Consider the following 15,018-nt stretch of genomic DNA (forward strand, 5'->3'; position numbering starts at 1 on the left):
TTCTTCTGCCTACTATGGCCAGATGAGAAAATTCTTGCTCTGAAACGATGAAGCCCCAGTCTGTAACTTCCCTACTAGTGGGGTGGCGGGTGGGGGAAGTGGGGGGATGGGGAGGCAACTGTAGACATTCAGCCTTCAGTGAAGGCCACATCTAGAGCAGGCTTGCTGCATGTGTGCCTGTAAATTTGCAGGACTCCTCTTGTCCACATGGCCTGGCCAGGCTCCGTGGAAGTCCTGGACAGATGCTGGATGGAGTTTTCAGACAGGCAACTGACAGGTCTTGCCTGGGCTTGAGCCCTTGTCCCACTTCTTACCTCAACTCTGACGTAACACATCTGCTGCCTTTATTGAAGCAATAATTGATAGATGCTTCCCAGATAGAAGAAACTGACATCGGAAACCGATGTCTGACACGGATTGGCAGACTTACTCTTGAGTGTAATTTCTTCTCTTGATAATGTTCAAATTGTTCTGGATGCTAGAATCCACAAAAATTTGAAGCCGATGACTCTAAAAGGATGAGGAAAACTCCAAAAGGAAGAGGAAGAAAGAAATAGGCTGGATCCATGAGAAGGAAGTGAAGAGACCCCAGGCACCCTGGCCCCAGGAAGGGGGCAAGAAGGGAGAGAAAACGCAGGGTGATGGGCCCAGGTGAGGAAAACAGTGGCAAACCCCTATGCGATAAAGTTAATTTTCTAAGTATAACATCAGAAGGTGAGACAATACAATAGAATACAGTACGACTGCAATTAAATCCAACAAAATGAGAGTTTGCAAAACCAAAGCCCTTCCTGTAATGCTGTAGCCTGGAAAAACAAGGGAGCAGTGATAGGAGAGCGCGCAGCTGTGTGACTCCCAGTCTGTTTTTGCTTTTCCTCCACCAAGCAGACAGCAGAAGCGGAAGAATGAAGTCTCCTGGCAGTTACAGTTCGTTCTTCCCTTCTGTGACCAAGTGACCAGAAATACCCCACGCAATCCAAAGAGTGTAGAGTACCTGATAAGACAAAAATACTGATTCCAATAATACCCCATCCTGCTAACAGGTCATTTTCAAGTATGGGCAGTCCTTCTCCGCAGGCCTCCTCTCACTGTGTTCTCTCAGACTGTGGACAGACCTGGCATTGCAATCACCCAAGTGCAATATACCTTGCACGTGACCGACATGAATTTCAAATTGGCTGATTTTCATGCCTGTCTTGGTCCCTAAGGATGCCATCAATTACCTCTGTCCCATCACATGCCCCATTCACCTTAGTCCAATTGGCAAATTTCCTGAGGGTACAATCAACCACACCATCTACGTCACAGCTAGAAGCTGCTTTCTCCAGTCCTGGAGGGTGGTGCACTTTCAGTCTCATCAGGTGGCCTCCAATGTGCTCTGCTCCTACAGTCGGAGGGTTTTTGCTCCCCTGACCCCTGCCTACAGGTTCAAGGATGTGAGAGACCTGGGATGCCTGATTACCAAGGAAGGCCAGGGCAAAGAACTTGCTGAGTATCGCTGCCTTAACAATGTCAGTTGAAGACTCGTCACCATGCTCACTGATCTGAGGTAGGACGTTCTACTTCAGCTGTGTCTTCTGACCAGGGAACCTCTAGAATCTCATTGTTTTAGTTATCACACCTCTCAACAAGTTCACCTCCACCTGAGCCCCGGCAGTCATGATTGCATCTCTGCACATCTGGACAGCAGGCCTGCAGACTTCCTAGGCCACTCATCCCAGCTTCCACTGGCTATACCTTTCCTCAGTATCCCCAGTTTGACCATCCAGTCCTTGCTCAGCTGCTCATACTGGTGTCCGTCCTTCCCTGCATCATTTCTGTCCCTTTGGGAGGGAGAGCTCTTCTGCTCTCAGAAAGGTGTCCTGAAAGGACTGCCTGCTCTGCTCAGTTCCTGTGTCCCTAAGGACAGCATCCCAGAATACCTCCATTAACATGGGATGCAGACAGGGAATAGGAGAGGTGACATCAATAACTTAACTTCTTCACTAGGAGGATTTTGACATAATCAAGAGAAGGAGGAACTGGGAAAATGTGGTTCTGTAGACGCATCACAACAGATCTCGGTTTTGAATGCAGGTGACGCCAGCCCAGAAGCAGCTACAGGACACTGCCCTGAAGCAAGCAGCACGTGGGTTATTTACACGTAGAAGGTTTTGGTGCCAGGGTGAGAGCAGGAGCCGGCACCCAGGCCAGGGCCAGGCCCAAGAGGGGCCTGGCTGAAGGCTCCACACAGGGGCTACAGCGCACCAAGCCAGGAGGCCAACAGAAGGCCAGGCCGGACACCGGCTCTCATTGGTCAAGAAGCCCGGTCCCGTGAGGTGCTCCAGGCTCTAAGGGATAGGTCTAAGCAGAGACACAGCCAGGCAACGGCTAACAGCCATTGGCTAAATAGGAATCGCGGATGACTTCCTCTGCTTCAACAGAGGGTGCCTGAAAGATGAAATTGCAGCAGTGTGCGCTGACAGGCCGCCCAGATCTAGAAGAATGATGGAACCTCCCACCGGTGATTCCCACTCAAGCCGTGGCTTTCTCCTTTGGACATCTGTGCGCAAACGACAAGAACAGAAACTCTGCACGACACAGAAGAGGATGCAGCAAGTGTTTAATGAGTCAGAGGAGGGAAACGATGTCACTGCAAGCGCAGGCAGCAAGTGTGGGGAGCAGCAGCAACGGGCATGAACCTGTTGCCCAGTGCTACGACAGCGTTGCCACCAGGCCCACACTTACTGGCCGAGCAATGAAGAGAGGCGTCAGGTCTCTTTAGGCTGGTTTTCAGGGTACAGACAGAGATGTCTGAGGCAAACAGACAAGCGAGATACTAGATAGGAAGAGAGAGCAAAAGAGAATACGGGTAGACTTTCTCTATGCGGTCAGGGATGTCCAGCAGGCCCCGTCCTGTGTGTGTTGCAGGGCAGAGAGAGCAGCACCACATTTGTTCTCCTGTCCAGTGGCACGCTGTGATTTCCACGGGGACCTTGACTGGGAGCAGTGCCCAGCACCTTCAGTTGCACCTTCTGCCACAGTAGCGGTTAGAAATGCAGGAGAGGTCAAAGCCCCCCGAGGAGATGGGCACGCCCTGACAGCTGAGGATGCTGCCAACAGCAGCAGAGGTGGAGGAGCCCACGGCGGTGTTCTGCGGGAAGGAGCTGAGGATGGGTCCGGGCAGGGTCACCACCACGGGAGAGGGCTCAATGACGATGGTGGAGTTCTGGCACTGCCTGACACAGGGCTCATTGCAGCTGCTGGCCAGAGGGGTCGGGCCGCAGGGCCGGCATGGCACACATGGGTCGCAGCAGGACATGACTTGGGACTGCTGGTGCACCTGTTGGGAGTGAGAGTAGGAAGGAAGCAGAACACGGGGATACATGAGGAACAGAGGTCCAACAGGCCACAACTAAATCAAAGCACGTACACTCTTGGCAGCTGAAGGATGCAAAGACGAAGTCAAAGGATTCTTGGACTCCAAATATCCAGCTAGCTGCTGGCCCAAAATACCCTCCCGTGCCTATCCAGCTAGTTCCCAAATTTGAGCCCCCACGCTACCTACACACGGGCTCGGAGTCCAGGACAAATCTGCACTTCTCTTCCCCGTGACAAGTCCCACCGTTTGGCATGACACAAAGGTGATAACTTCTCAGACACTCACTGTGCTGAGACCTCCTTTAGTTGAGCCGGAAGGACAGAGAGGAGCTTCACACTCACCTGGTTCCCAAGGAGAAGATGGTAAGAGCGGTGGATGAGAGAGCAAGGAGCTGGGCTCCCTTTTATACCGGACCTAAGATGACCTATATCCAGAGGCATTGCTTATAGTGGTGATTATTTGCTGACACGCTTTTCTTGCCCAGAATGCAAATCATCCCAGATAATGATATGGGTGGTCTGCTGGCTTCCTGAGCAGTTCGGTTTCATTTCTGGCTTTACGCCATGTCACTTCCTGACTGAAGGCATCTTCTGGGAGGCAGGAAGGGAAGCCCAAGCATTTCCGCACCACAAACACCAGTGAGAGCTACAGACTCATTTTGTGTGCTACCAGAGTCCAGCCAAGGCAGATGATGTCAGCCTAGGTCACTCCTTAAGGTTTCTTCGGGGCCCTTCTGGCAAGAGCTGTACCAGCTCGTGAGTGTGGAGTCTTGACCCCTTCTCTGTGTGGCCAATTCTGCTGCTGTGTTTTGTCTCCTTGCTTTTTGTCTCACTCATCACGGAATGGGGCACCAAGTTGCGCAGAGTCCTCTCCAGACCTCAAAATGTCTCAAGAGCAAAGGCTGCAACAGGAGGGCTATTTTAATAAGAAAAAAATGACGGGAGCCATACAGACAGCAGGTAAATCATATACCCTCCCAGGTGGGGGAACCGCTGATTTCAGGAAGAATCACACAGGACTAAGAGGATTATTCCCATGTCTCACTCTGTAGGTCTTGATCCAAGGCATCAGGGATGAGGGAGTTCATGCAGAAGCCCAGCAGAAGCCAGCAGGATCACAGAATCACAGATTTGCAGGGATTGGAAGGGACCTCGAGAGATCATCTTCAGGTGAGCTGAACATGTAGCAGTGTCCAATGCTACAGTACCTGTTTGTTGCCTTGCTGGGGTCAAGGTACACATCGTTCACTGCTGTCCCCTCATCCACCCAGTGGGTGATGATATCACAAAATCCTGTGAGGTTGCTCAAGCATGATTTCTCCTTTGGTGAATCCGTGTTCACTGCTTCCAATCAACTTCTTTCCTTCCAACTACTTGGGCATAGCATCCACAAGGCCAGGGCACTCACCACATTAAGCAGGGGATCCACACTTTCTCTTGTCTCGCTTGTCCCCGTGACATACTTCAAGAAGACTTTCACGTTATCCTTGATCTCTCTCACCAAATGTAATTCTCTCTGGGCCTTAGCCTTCCTTCTTGCATCCTTACAGACTCAGACACCAGTCTGACTATATCCCTCCCAAGTGACCAGGCTCATGATGCACATTGTAAAGACAACTTTTCCTCCCCTGGAGTTTCTCCGTGAGTGCCATGCTCGTCCATGCTGGTCTCCTGCCCTTTATGCTTGATTTCTAAACAAAAGTAGATCGCAGTGTGACTGCACGGCAAATCTGCATGAGCGGGGTTCTGTCTGTGCTCTTCCCAACCTGCAGCACATGCTGGGTTACAGCCATGAGTGAGCTTAGCTGCAGAGTGGCTGCAAAACTCCTCGAGCAGAGAAGAAAGCAGCTGCCTGCCTGCAACGTGCCTGCAAGGCAAAGGCAGAAGGTCAGAGGGCAGCAAGATGGTGCAGGAGAGGATGGGACAGCACCGGAAGGGATGGCAAAATACGAGGAGACAAAACAGGAGGGCAGAATTTTCCAGAAACTTGTGTCAAGTGGAATCGGGTCCCACTCCGGAAATGGTACACCTCCTGCAAGAAAGGCCCCTAAGAAAGGCCCCAGAGGAGTGACCCAGGCTGACTTCATTTCCACTTGCTGGACTCTTGTAGCACATGAATTCACTCTGTTTCCCACCCTGGTGTCTGTGGTGTGGAAATGCTTGGGCCTCCCCTCATTACTCTCAAAAGATGCCTTCAGCGTGGCATGGAAATTACACAAAGCTGGAAACACAGCAGTGCTGCGCAGGAAGCCAGCACACTGTCCATATCATTAGCTAGGATGCTTGGCATTCAAGAGGCGCTTGTCAGAAAATAATCACTACTGTAAGTCTCTGATGTCTCTGGATATGGGTCAGCTTCGGTCCACTATAAAAGACAGCCCAGCTCCTTACTCTCTCATTCGCTTCTCTTGCCTCCTTCTTCCTGGGAACCAGGCGAGTGTGAGCCCCCTTCCTGTCTCTCTCTCTCTCTCTCTCTCTCTTCATCAGGAGGCCCTGAGGTCTATAGACCTCTCATGTGCTACCAGCTCTGTACCATGACAAAGCTTGCAGCTGCTGGTCGTGGGAAAGGGAAGTGGGCAGAAGGTTGGTCCTGGACGGTAGCTGGGACTGCACTGCGGGGCTTCTGGGCTAGGATCTAAGAAGTAGCTTGATAGGCACCGGGTGCTTCTTTCTGGGACCTGGCAGGAACAGACCAGGAAGCCGATGATCATCCGTGCACAGCTTCCAACTCCCAGGACTGCATGGGCATGATTCCCTCTTGGTGGGATGGCAGCCTCCTCCTGACTCTCTATTTTCTCCACTCGGTCCTCTCTCCCAACAGGTGCACTGCCAACCCAAAGACATGTCCTGCTGCGACCCGTGCGTGCCATGCCGGCCCTGCGGCCCCACTCCTCTGGCCAGCAGCTGCAATGAGCCCTGTGTCAGGCAGTGCCAGGACTCCACCATCGTCATTGAGCCCTCTCCCGTGGTGGTGACCCTGCCCGGACCCATCCTCAGCTCCTTCCCGCAGAACACCGCCGTGGGCTCCTCCACCTCCGCTGCTGTTGGCAGCATCCTCAGCTGTCAGGGCGTGCCCATCACCTCGGGGAGCTTTGACCTCTCCTGCATTTCCAACCGCTACTGTGGCAGAAGGTGCTACTAGAGATGCTGGGCACTGCTCCCAGTCAAGGTCCCCCACAATCTCACGACACGGTGCTGGACAGGAGAACTGACTTTGTGCTGCTGTTTTCAGAGTAGATGACCACCCTGTCATGACAGACAGGAGGGCCTCACCTGGCTTCTCTATCTACATGGCCAATGTCTAACTGTATTCCCTTCCACTCACTTTTCTCTCTTTTCTTTGTTGTCTGTTATCTCCCCAAAACTCTCTGGGAAGTTCCCAGGGACCTGCTAGCCTCTCTCCTCTGAGGGGCATTTAGGTGGTTGTCCCGTGGCATTTCTGCCATGGGAAAAGGGGAACAGATTCTTGTCTGCTTCTGCTGCTCCCTGCCTTTGGGATCTGCACTTTGGCTGACATCATTTCCCTCCCTAGACTTATTAAACATTTGCTGCAACCTTCATTGCATCCCTGTATGGTTTGTCCTTCTTCTGCCTACTATGGCCAGATGAGAAAATTCTTGCTCTGAAACGATGAAGCCCCAGTCTGTAACTTCCCTACTAGTGGGGTGGCGGGTGGGGGAATTGGGGGGATGGGGAGGCAACTGTAGAAATTCAGCCTTCATTGAAGGCCACATCTAGAGCAGGCTTGCTGCATGTGTGCCTGTAAATTTGCAGGACTCCTCTTGTCCACATGGCCTGGCCAGGCTCCGTGGAAGTCCTGGACAGATGCTGGATGGAGTTTTCAGACAGGCAACTGACAGGTCTTGCCTGGGCTTGAGCCCTTGTCCCACTTCTTACCTCAACTCTGACGTAACACATCTGCTGCCTTTATTGAAGCAATAATTGATAGATGCTTCCCAGATAGAAGAAACTGACATCGGAAACCGATGTCTGACACGGATTGGCAGACTTACTCTTGAGTGTAATTTCTTCTCTTGATAATGTTCAAATTGTTCTGGATGCTAGAATCCACAAAAATTTGAAGCCGATGACTCTAAAAGGATGAGGAAAACTTCAAAAGGAAGAGGAAGAAAGAAATAGGCTGGATCCATGAGAAGGAAGTGAAGAGACCCCAGGCACCCTGGCCCCAGGAAGGGGGCAAGAAGGGAGAGAAAACGCAGGGTGATGGGCCCAGGTGAGGAAAACAGTGCTGCTGTTGGCATCATCCTCAGCTGTCAGGGCGTGCCCATCACCTCGGGGGGCTTTGACCTCTCCTGCATTTCCAACCGCTACTGTGGCAGAAGGTGCAACTGAAGCAGTGCTGGGCACTGCTCCCAGTCAAGGTCCCCCACAGTCTCACGACACGGTGCTGGACAGGAGAACTGACTTTCTGCCACTGTTTTCAGTGTAGATGACCACGTCTGGCTTGCTCTCTCAGGACAGCAGGGGCCAGGCCGGCATCTCTGACAACACGGCCCATGTCTACCAATATTCTCTTCCACTCATTCTTTCTCACCCTTCTCTTTGTTCTCCGTTGCTCTCCCCAGAACTCTCTGGGAAGGTCCCAGGGACCTGCTGGCCTCTCTCCTCTGAGGGGCATTTAGGTGGCTGTCCCATGGCTCTTCTGCCATAGGAAAAGGGGAACAGATTCCAGTCTGCTTCTGCTGCTCTCTGCCCTTGGGATCTCCACTTCAACTCACATCCATTCCCTCCTTAGGCTCATTAAACATTTGCCGCAACCTTCATTGCATCCCTGTATGGTTTGTCCTTCTTCTGCCTCCTATGGCCAGATGAGAAAATTCTTGCTCTGAGACGATGAAGCACAAGTCTCTATCTTCCCTACTAGTGGGGTGGCAGGGGGGGAAGTGGGGGGTTGGGGAGGCAAGTGTAGACATTCAGCCTTCAGTGAAGGCCTCATCTAGAGCAGCCTTGTCCCAGCTCTGCTGCGTGTGTCCCTTTGTGTACATTTGCAGACCTCCCGTTATCCACATGGCCTGGCCAGGCTCCGTGGAAGTCCTGGACAGTCGCTGAATGGAGTATTCAGCCAGAGCACAGGGGTACCAGGCGGAGGGATTCTAAACAGGTGCGGAGGTTGAAGATCCCACAGGGGTGCTTTGAGGATTGGTTCGGGCAGGGTCACGAGCCCAGAAGACGGCTCAGGGATGATGGTGGAGTCCTGGCACTGTCTGACATAGGGTTCACTGCTGCTGCTGGACAGAGGGGTCTGGCCGCAGGGCTGGCATGACAGGCCCCGCTTACAGCAGGACTAATCATCGGGCTGAAGGGGCACCTGTTGGGAGAGAGAGCAGAGACAAAGCAGCGCATTGCATCCCAGACTCCCACAGTGTTTTCATTTGAAAGGTTGCCTTAATGGTCTTCTTACCAAACTTTCAGCTAGAATAATTAATGTCACTGTGTGGCCTGCTTCAGGCTAGACCCATGAGAAGGAAACGAAGAGACCCAGGGACCCAGGCCCCAGGAAGGGGGCAAGAAGGGAGAGAAAACGCAGGGTGATGGGCCCAGGTGAGGAAAACAGTGGCAAACACCTATGCGATAAAGTTAATTTTCTAAGTATAACATCAGAAGGTGAGACAATACAATAGAATACAGTACGACTGCAATTAAATCCAACAAAATGAGAGTTTGCAAAACCAAAGCCCTTCCTGTAATGCTGTAGCCTGGAAAAACAAGGGAGCAGTGATAGGAGAGCGCGCAGCTGTGTGACTCCCAGTCTGTTTTTGCTTTTCCTCCACCAAGCAGACAGCAGAAGCGGAAGAATGAAGTCTCCTGGCAGTTACCGTTCGTTCTTCCCTTCTGTGACCAAGTGACCAGAAATACCCCACGCAATCAAAAGAGTGTAGAGTACCTGATAAGACAAAAATACTGATTCCAATAATACCCCATCCTGCTAACAGGTCATTTTCAAGTATGGGCAGTCCTTCTCCACAGGCCTCCTCTCACTGTGTTCTCTCAGACTGTGGACAGACCTGGCATTGCAATCACCCAAGTGCAATATACCTTGCACGTGACCTACATGAATTTCAAATGGGCTGATTTTCATGCCTGTCTTGGTCCCTAAGGATGCCATCAATTACCTCTGTCCCATCACATGCCCCATTCACCTTAGTCCAATTGGCAAATTTCCTGAGGGTACAATCAACCACACCATCTACGTCACAGCTAGAAGCTGCTTTCTCCAGTCCTGGAGGGTGGTGCACTTTCAGTCTCATCAGGTGGCCTCCAATGTGCTCTGCTCCTACAGTCGGAGGGTTTTTGCTCCCCCGACCCCTGCCTACAGGTTCAAGGATGTGAGAGACCTGGGATGCCTGATTACCAAGGAAGGCCAGGGCAAAGAACTTGCTGAGTATCGCTGCCTTAACAATGTCAGTTGAAGACTCGTCACCATGCTCACTGATCTGAGGTAGGACGTTCTACTTCAGCTGTGTCTTCTGACCAGGGAACCTCTAGAATCTCATTGTTTTAGTTATCACACCTCTCAACAAGTTCACCTCCACCTGAGCCCCGGCAGTCATGATTGCATCTCTGCACATCTGGACAGCAGGCCTGCAGACTTCCTAGGCCACTCATCCCAGCTTCCACTGGCGATACCTTTCCTCAGTATCCCCAGTTTGACCATCCAGTCCTTGCTCAGCTGCTCATACTGGTGTCCGTCCTTCCCTGCATCATTTCTGTCCCTTTGGGAGGGAGAGCTCTTCTGCTCTCAGAAAGGTGTCCTGAAAGGACTGCCTGCTCTGCTCAGTTCCTGTGTCCCTAAGGACAGCCTCCCAGAATACCTCCATTAACATGGGATGCAGACAGGGAATAGGAGAGGCGACATCAATAACTTAACTTCTTCACTAGGAGGATTTTGACATAATCAAGAGAAGGAGGAACTGGGAAAATGTGGTTCTGTAGACGCATCACAACAGATCTCGGTTTTGAATGCAGGTGACGCCAGCCCAGAAGCAGCTACAGGACACTGCCCTGAAGCAAGCAGCACGTGGGTTATTTACACGTAGAAGGTTTTGGTGCCAGGGTGAGAGCAGGAGCCGGCACCCAGGCCAGGGCCAGGCCCAAGAGGGGCCTGGCTGAAGGCTCCACACAGGGGCTACAGCGCACCAAGCCAGGAGGCCAACAGAAGGCCAGGCCGGACACCGGCTCTCATTGGTCAAGAAGCCCGGTCCCGTGAGGTGCTCCAGGCTCTAAGGGATAGGTCTAAGCAGAGACACAGCCAGGCAACGGCTAACAGCCATTGGCTAAATAGGAATCGCGGATGACTTCCTCTGCTTCAACAGAGGGTGCCTGAAAGATGAAATTGCAGCAGTGTGCGCTGACAGGCCGCCCAGATCTAGAAGAATGATGGAACCTCCCACCGGTGATTCCCACTCAAGCCGTGGCTTTCTCCTTTGGACATCTGTGCGCAAACGACAAGAACAGAAACTCTGCACGACACAGAAGAGGATGCAGCAAGTGTTTAATGAGTCAGAGGAGGGAAACGATGTCACTGCAAGCGCAGGCAGCAAGTGTGGGGAGCAGCAGCAACGGGCATGAACCTGTTGCCCAGTGCTACGACAGCGTTGCCACCAGGCCCACACTTACTGGCCGAGCAATGAAGAGAGGTGTCAGGTCTCTTTAGGCTGGTTTTCAGGGTACAGAGCGAGATAGTAGATAGGAAGAGAGAGCAAAAGAGAATACGGGTAGACTTTCTCTATGTGGTCAGGGAAGTCCAGCAGGCCCCGTCCTGTGTGTGTTGCAGGGCAGAGAGAGCAGCACCACATTTGTTCTCCTGTCCAGTGGCATGCTGTGATTTCCACGGGGACCTTGACTGGGAGCAGTGCCCAGCACTGCTTCAGTTGCACCTTCTGCCACAGTAGCGGTTAGAAATGCAGGAGAGGTCAAAGCCCCCCGAGGTGATGGGCACGCCCTGACAGCTGAGGATGCTGCCAACAGCAGCGGAGGTGGAGGAGCCCACGGCGGTGTTCTGCGGGAAGGAGCTGAGGATGGGTCCGGGCAGGGTCACCACCACGGGAGAGGGCTCAATGACGATGGTGGAGTTCTGGCACTGCCTGACACAGGGCTCATTGCAGCTGCTGGCCAGAGGGGTCGGGCCGCAGGGCCGGCATGGCACACATGGGTCGCAGCAGGACATGACTTGGGACTGCTGGTGCACCTGTTGGGAGTGAGAGTAGGAAGGAAGCAGAACACGGGGATACATGAGGAACAGAGGTCCAACAGGCCACAACTAAATCAAAGCACGTACACTCTTGGCAGCTGAAGGATGCAAAGACGAAGTCAAAGGATTCTTGGACTCCAAATATCCAGCTAGCTGCTGGCCCAAAATACCCTCCCGTGCCTATCCAGCTAGTTCCCAAATTTGAGCCCCCACGCTACCTACACACGGGCTCGGAGTCCAGGACAAATCTGCACTTCTCTTCCCCGTGACAAGTCCCACCGTTTGGCATGACACAAAGGTGATAACTTCTCAGACACTCACTGTGCTGAGACCTCCTTTAGTTGAGCCGGAAGGACAGAGAGGAGCTTCACACTCACCTGGTTCCCAAGGAGAAGATGGTAAGAACGGTGGATGAGAGGGCAAGGAGCTGGGCTCCCTTTTATACCGGACCTAAGATGACCTATATCCAGAGGCATTGCTTATAGTGGTGATTATTTGCTGACACGCTTTTCTTGCCCAGAATGCAAATCATCCCAGATAATGATATGGGTGGTCTGCTGGCTTCCTGAGCAGTTCGGTTTCATTTCTGGCTTTACGCCATGTCACTTCCTGACTGAAGGCATCTTCTGGGAGGCAGGAAGGGAAGCCCAAGCATTTCCGCACCACAAACACCAGTGAGAGCTACAGACTCATTTTGTGTGCTACCAGAGTCCAGCCAAGGCAGATGATGTCAGCCTAGGTCACTCCTTAAGGTTTCTTCGGGGCCCTTCTGGCAAGAGCTGTACCAGCTCGTGAGTGTGGAGTCTTGACCCCTTCTCTGTGTGGCCAATTCTGCTGCTGTGTTTTGTCTCCTTGCTTTTTGTCTCACTCATCACGGAATGGGGCACCAAGTTGCGCAGAGTCCTCTCCAGACCTCAAAATGTCTCAAGAGCAAAGGCTGCAACAGGAGGGCTATTTTAATAAGAAAAAAATGACGGGAGCCATACAGACAGCAGGTAAATCATATACCCTCCCAGGTGGGGGAACCGCTGATTTCAAGAAGAATCACACAGGACTAAGAGGATTATTCCCATGTCTCACTCTGTAGGTCTTGATCCAAGGCATCAGGGCAGAGGGAGTTCATGCAGAAGCCCAGCAGAAGCCAGCAGGATCACAGAATCACAGATTTGCAGGGACTGGAGGGGACCTCGAGAGATCATCTTCAGATGAGCTGAACATGTAGCAATGTCCAGTGCTACAGTACCTGTTTGTTGCCTTGCTGGGGTCAAGGTACACATCGTTCACTGCTGTCCCCTCATCCACCCAGTGGGTGATGATATCACAAAATCCTGTGAGGTTGCTCAAGCATGATTTCTCCTTTGGTGAATCCGTGTTCACTGCTTCCAATCAACTTCTTTCCTTCCAACTACTTGGGCATAGCATCCACAAGGCCAGGGCACTCACCACATTAAGCAGGGGATCCACACTTTCTCTTGTCTTGCTTGTCCCCGTGACATACTTCAAGAAGACTTTCACGTTATCCTTGATCTCTCTCACCAAATGTAATTCTCTCTGGGCCTTAGCCTTCCTTCTTGCATCCTTACAGACTCAGACACCAGTCTGACTATATCCCTCCCAAGTGACCAGGCTCATGATGCACATTGTAAAGACAACTTTTCCTCCCCTGGAGTTTCTCCGTGAGTGCCATGCTCGTCCATGCTGGTCTCCTGCCCTTTATGCTTGATTTCTAAACAAAAGTAGATCGCAGTGTGACTGCACGGCAAATCTGCATGAGCGGGGTTCTGTCTGTGCTCTTCCCAACCTGCAGCACATGCTGGGTTACAGCCATGAGTGAGCTTAGCTGCAGAGTGGCTGCAAAACTCCTCGAGCAGAGAAGAAAGCAGCTGCCTGCCTGCAACGTGCCTGCAAGGCAAAGGCAGAAGGTCAGAGGGCAGCAAGATGGTGCAGGAGAGGATGGGACAGCACCGGACGGGATGGCAAAATACGAGGAGACAAAACAGGAGGGCAGAATTTTCCAGAAACTTGTGTCAAGTGGAATCGGGTCCCACTCCGGAGATGGTACACCTCCTGCAAGAAAGGCCCCTAAGAAAGGCCCCAGAGGAGTGACCCGGGCTGACGTCATTTCCACTTGCTGGACTCTTGTAGCACATGAATTCACTCTGTTTCCCACCCTGGTGTCTGTGGTGTGGGAATGCTTGGGCCTCCCCTCATTACTCTCAAAAGATGCCTTCAGCGTGGCATGGAAATTACACAAAGCTGGAAACACAGCAGTGCTGCGCAGGAAGCCAGCACACTGTCCATATCATTAGCTAGGATGCTTGGCATTCAAGAGGCGCTTGTCAGAAAATAATCACTACTGTAAGTCTCTGATGTCTCTGGATATGGGTCAGCTTCGGTCCACTATAAAAGACAGCCCAGTTCCTTACTCTCTCATTCGCTTCTATTGCCTCCTTCTTCCTGGGAACCAGGCGAGTGTGAGCCCCCTTCCTGTCTCTCTCTCTCTCTCTCTCTCTCTTCATCAGGAGGCCCTGAGGTCTATAGACCTCTCATGTGCTACCAGCTCTGTACCATGACAAAGCTTGCAGCTGCTGGTCATGGGAAAGGGAAGTGGGCAGAAGGTTGGTCCTGGACGGTAGCTGGGACTGCACTGCGGGGCTTCTGGGCTAGGATCTAAGAAGTAGCTTGATAGGCACCGGGTGCTTCTTTCTGGGACCTGGCAGGAACAGACCAGGAAGCCGATGATCATCCGTGCACAGCTTCCAACTCCCAGGACTGCATGGGCATGATTCCCTCTTGGTGGGATGGCAGCCTCCTCCTGACTCTCTATTTTCTCCACTCGGTCCTCTCTCCCAACAGGTGCACTGCCAACCCAAAGACATGTCCTGCTGCGACCCGTGCGTGCCATGCCGGCCCTGCGGCCCCACTCCTCTGGCCAGCAGCTGCAATGAGCCCTGCGTCAGGCAGTGCCAGGACTCCACCATCGTCATTGAGCCCTCTCCCGTGGTGGTGACCCTGCCCGGACCCATCCTCAGCTCCTTCCCGCAGAACACCGCCGTGGGCTCCTCCACCTCCGCTGCTGTTGGCAGCATCCTCAGCTGTCAGGGCGTGCCCATCACCTCGGGGGGCTTTGACCTCTCCTGCATTTCCAACCGCTACTGTGGCAGAAGGTGCAACTGAAGCAGTGCTGGGCACTGCTCCCAGTCAAGGTCCCCCACAGTCTCACGACACGGTGCTGGACAGGAGAACTGACTTTCTGCCACTGTTTTCAGTGTAGATGACCACGTCTGGCTTGCTCTCTCAGGACAGCAGGGGCCAGGCCGGCATCTCTGACAACACGGCCCATGTCTACCAATATTCTCTTCCACTCATTCTTTCTCACCCTTCTCTTTGTTCTCCGTTGCTCTCCCCAGAACTCTCTGGGAAGGTCCCAGGGACCTGCTGGCCTC

At 52.6% G+C, this 15,018-nt stretch overlaps 4 protein-coding genes across 4 annotated transcripts; 2 read left to right on the forward strand and 2 right to left on the reverse strand.

The window, feature by feature from the left end:
• Window positions 1-3,001: 3,001 nt before the first annotated feature.
• Window positions 3,002-3,801, reverse strand: LOC128076286 (feather keratin Cos1-1/Cos1-3/Cos2-1-like). Its single transcript, XM_052673725.1, has 2 exons — window positions 3,703-3,801; window positions 3,002-3,322 (listed from the first exon to the last, which is right to left on the reverse strand). The coding sequence occupies exons 1-2, from the start codon at window positions 3,799-3,801 to the stop codon at window positions 3,002-3,004; spliced, it is 420 nt and encodes a 139-aa protein (XP_052529685.1).
• Window positions 3,802-5,694: 1,893 nt separating this feature from the next.
• LOC128076293 (feather keratin Cos1-1/Cos1-3/Cos2-1-like) lies at window positions 5,695-6,502 on the forward strand. The gene is made up of 2 exons (XM_052673733.1): window positions 5,695-5,793; window positions 6,182-6,502. The coding sequence occupies exons 1-2, from the start codon at window positions 5,695-5,697 to the stop codon at window positions 6,500-6,502; spliced, it is 420 nt and encodes a 139-aa protein (XP_052529693.1).
• A 4,746-nt stretch (window positions 6,503-11,248) lies between these two features.
• On the reverse strand, window positions 11,249-12,048 carry LOC128076288 (feather keratin Cos1-1/Cos1-3/Cos2-1-like). Its single transcript, XM_052673727.1, has 2 exons — window positions 11,950-12,048; window positions 11,249-11,569 (listed from the first exon to the last, which is right to left on the reverse strand). Exons 1-2 carry the CDS (start codon window positions 12,046-12,048, stop codon window positions 11,249-11,251), a joined length of 420 nt encoding a protein of 139 aa, XP_052529687.1.
• Window positions 12,049-13,941: 1,893 nt separating this feature from the next.
• LOC128076289 (feather keratin Cos1-1/Cos1-3/Cos2-1-like) lies at window positions 13,942-14,749 on the forward strand. The gene is made up of 2 exons (XM_052673728.1): window positions 13,942-14,046; window positions 14,429-14,749. The coding sequence occupies exons 1-2, from the start codon at window positions 13,942-13,944 to the stop codon at window positions 14,747-14,749; spliced, it is 426 nt and encodes a 141-aa protein (XP_052529688.1).
• The last annotated feature ends 269 nt before the right edge of the window (window positions 14,750-15,018 follow it).

The sequence above is a fragment of the Tympanuchus pallidicinctus genome, unplaced genomic scaffold (assembly GCF_026119805.1).
Source record: "Tympanuchus pallidicinctus isolate F22 unplaced genomic scaffold, pur_lepc_1.0 scaffold139, whole genome shotgun sequence".
Taxonomy (NCBI): Eukaryota; Metazoa; Chordata; class Aves; order Galliformes; family Phasianidae; genus Tympanuchus; species Tympanuchus pallidicinctus.

What these genes read in the sequence shown, in the direction of transcription:
- LOC128076286 (XM_052673725.1), bottom strand. Translation starts at nt 3,801, where the DNA reads ATGCCTCTGGATATAGGTCATCTTAGGTCCGGTATAAAAGGGAGCCCA. An exon ending in ATCTTCTCCTTGGGAACCAG is followed by an intron (nt 3,323 to 3,702) that starts GTGAGTGTGAAG and finishes CACTCCCAACAG; the next exon opens with GTGCACCAGCAGTCCCAAGT.
- LOC128076293 (XM_052673733.1), top strand. Translation starts at nt 5,695, where the DNA reads ATGTCTCTGGATATGGGTCAGCTTCGGTCCACTATAAAAGACAGCCCA. An exon ending in TCCTTCTTCCTGGGAACCAG is followed by an intron (nt 5,794 to 6,181) that starts GCGAGTGTGAGC and finishes CTCTCCCAACAG; the next exon opens with GTGCACTGCCAACCCAAAGA.
- LOC128076288 (XM_052673727.1), bottom strand. Translation starts at nt 12,048, where the DNA reads ATGCCTCTGGATATAGGTCATCTTAGGTCCGGTATAAAAGGGAGCCCA. An exon ending in ATCTTCTCCTTGGGAACCAG is followed by an intron (nt 11,570 to 11,949) that starts GTGAGTGTGAAG and finishes CACTCCCAACAG; the next exon opens with GTGCACCAGCAGTCCCAAGT.
- LOC128076289 (XM_052673728.1), top strand. Translation starts at nt 13,942, where the DNA reads ATGTCTCTGGATATGGGTCAGCTTCGGTCCACTATAAAAGACAGCCCA. An exon ending in TTCCTGGGAACCAGGCGAGT is followed by an intron (nt 14,047 to 14,428) that starts GTGAGCCCCCTT and finishes CTCTCCCAACAG; the next exon opens with GTGCACTGCCAACCCAAAGA.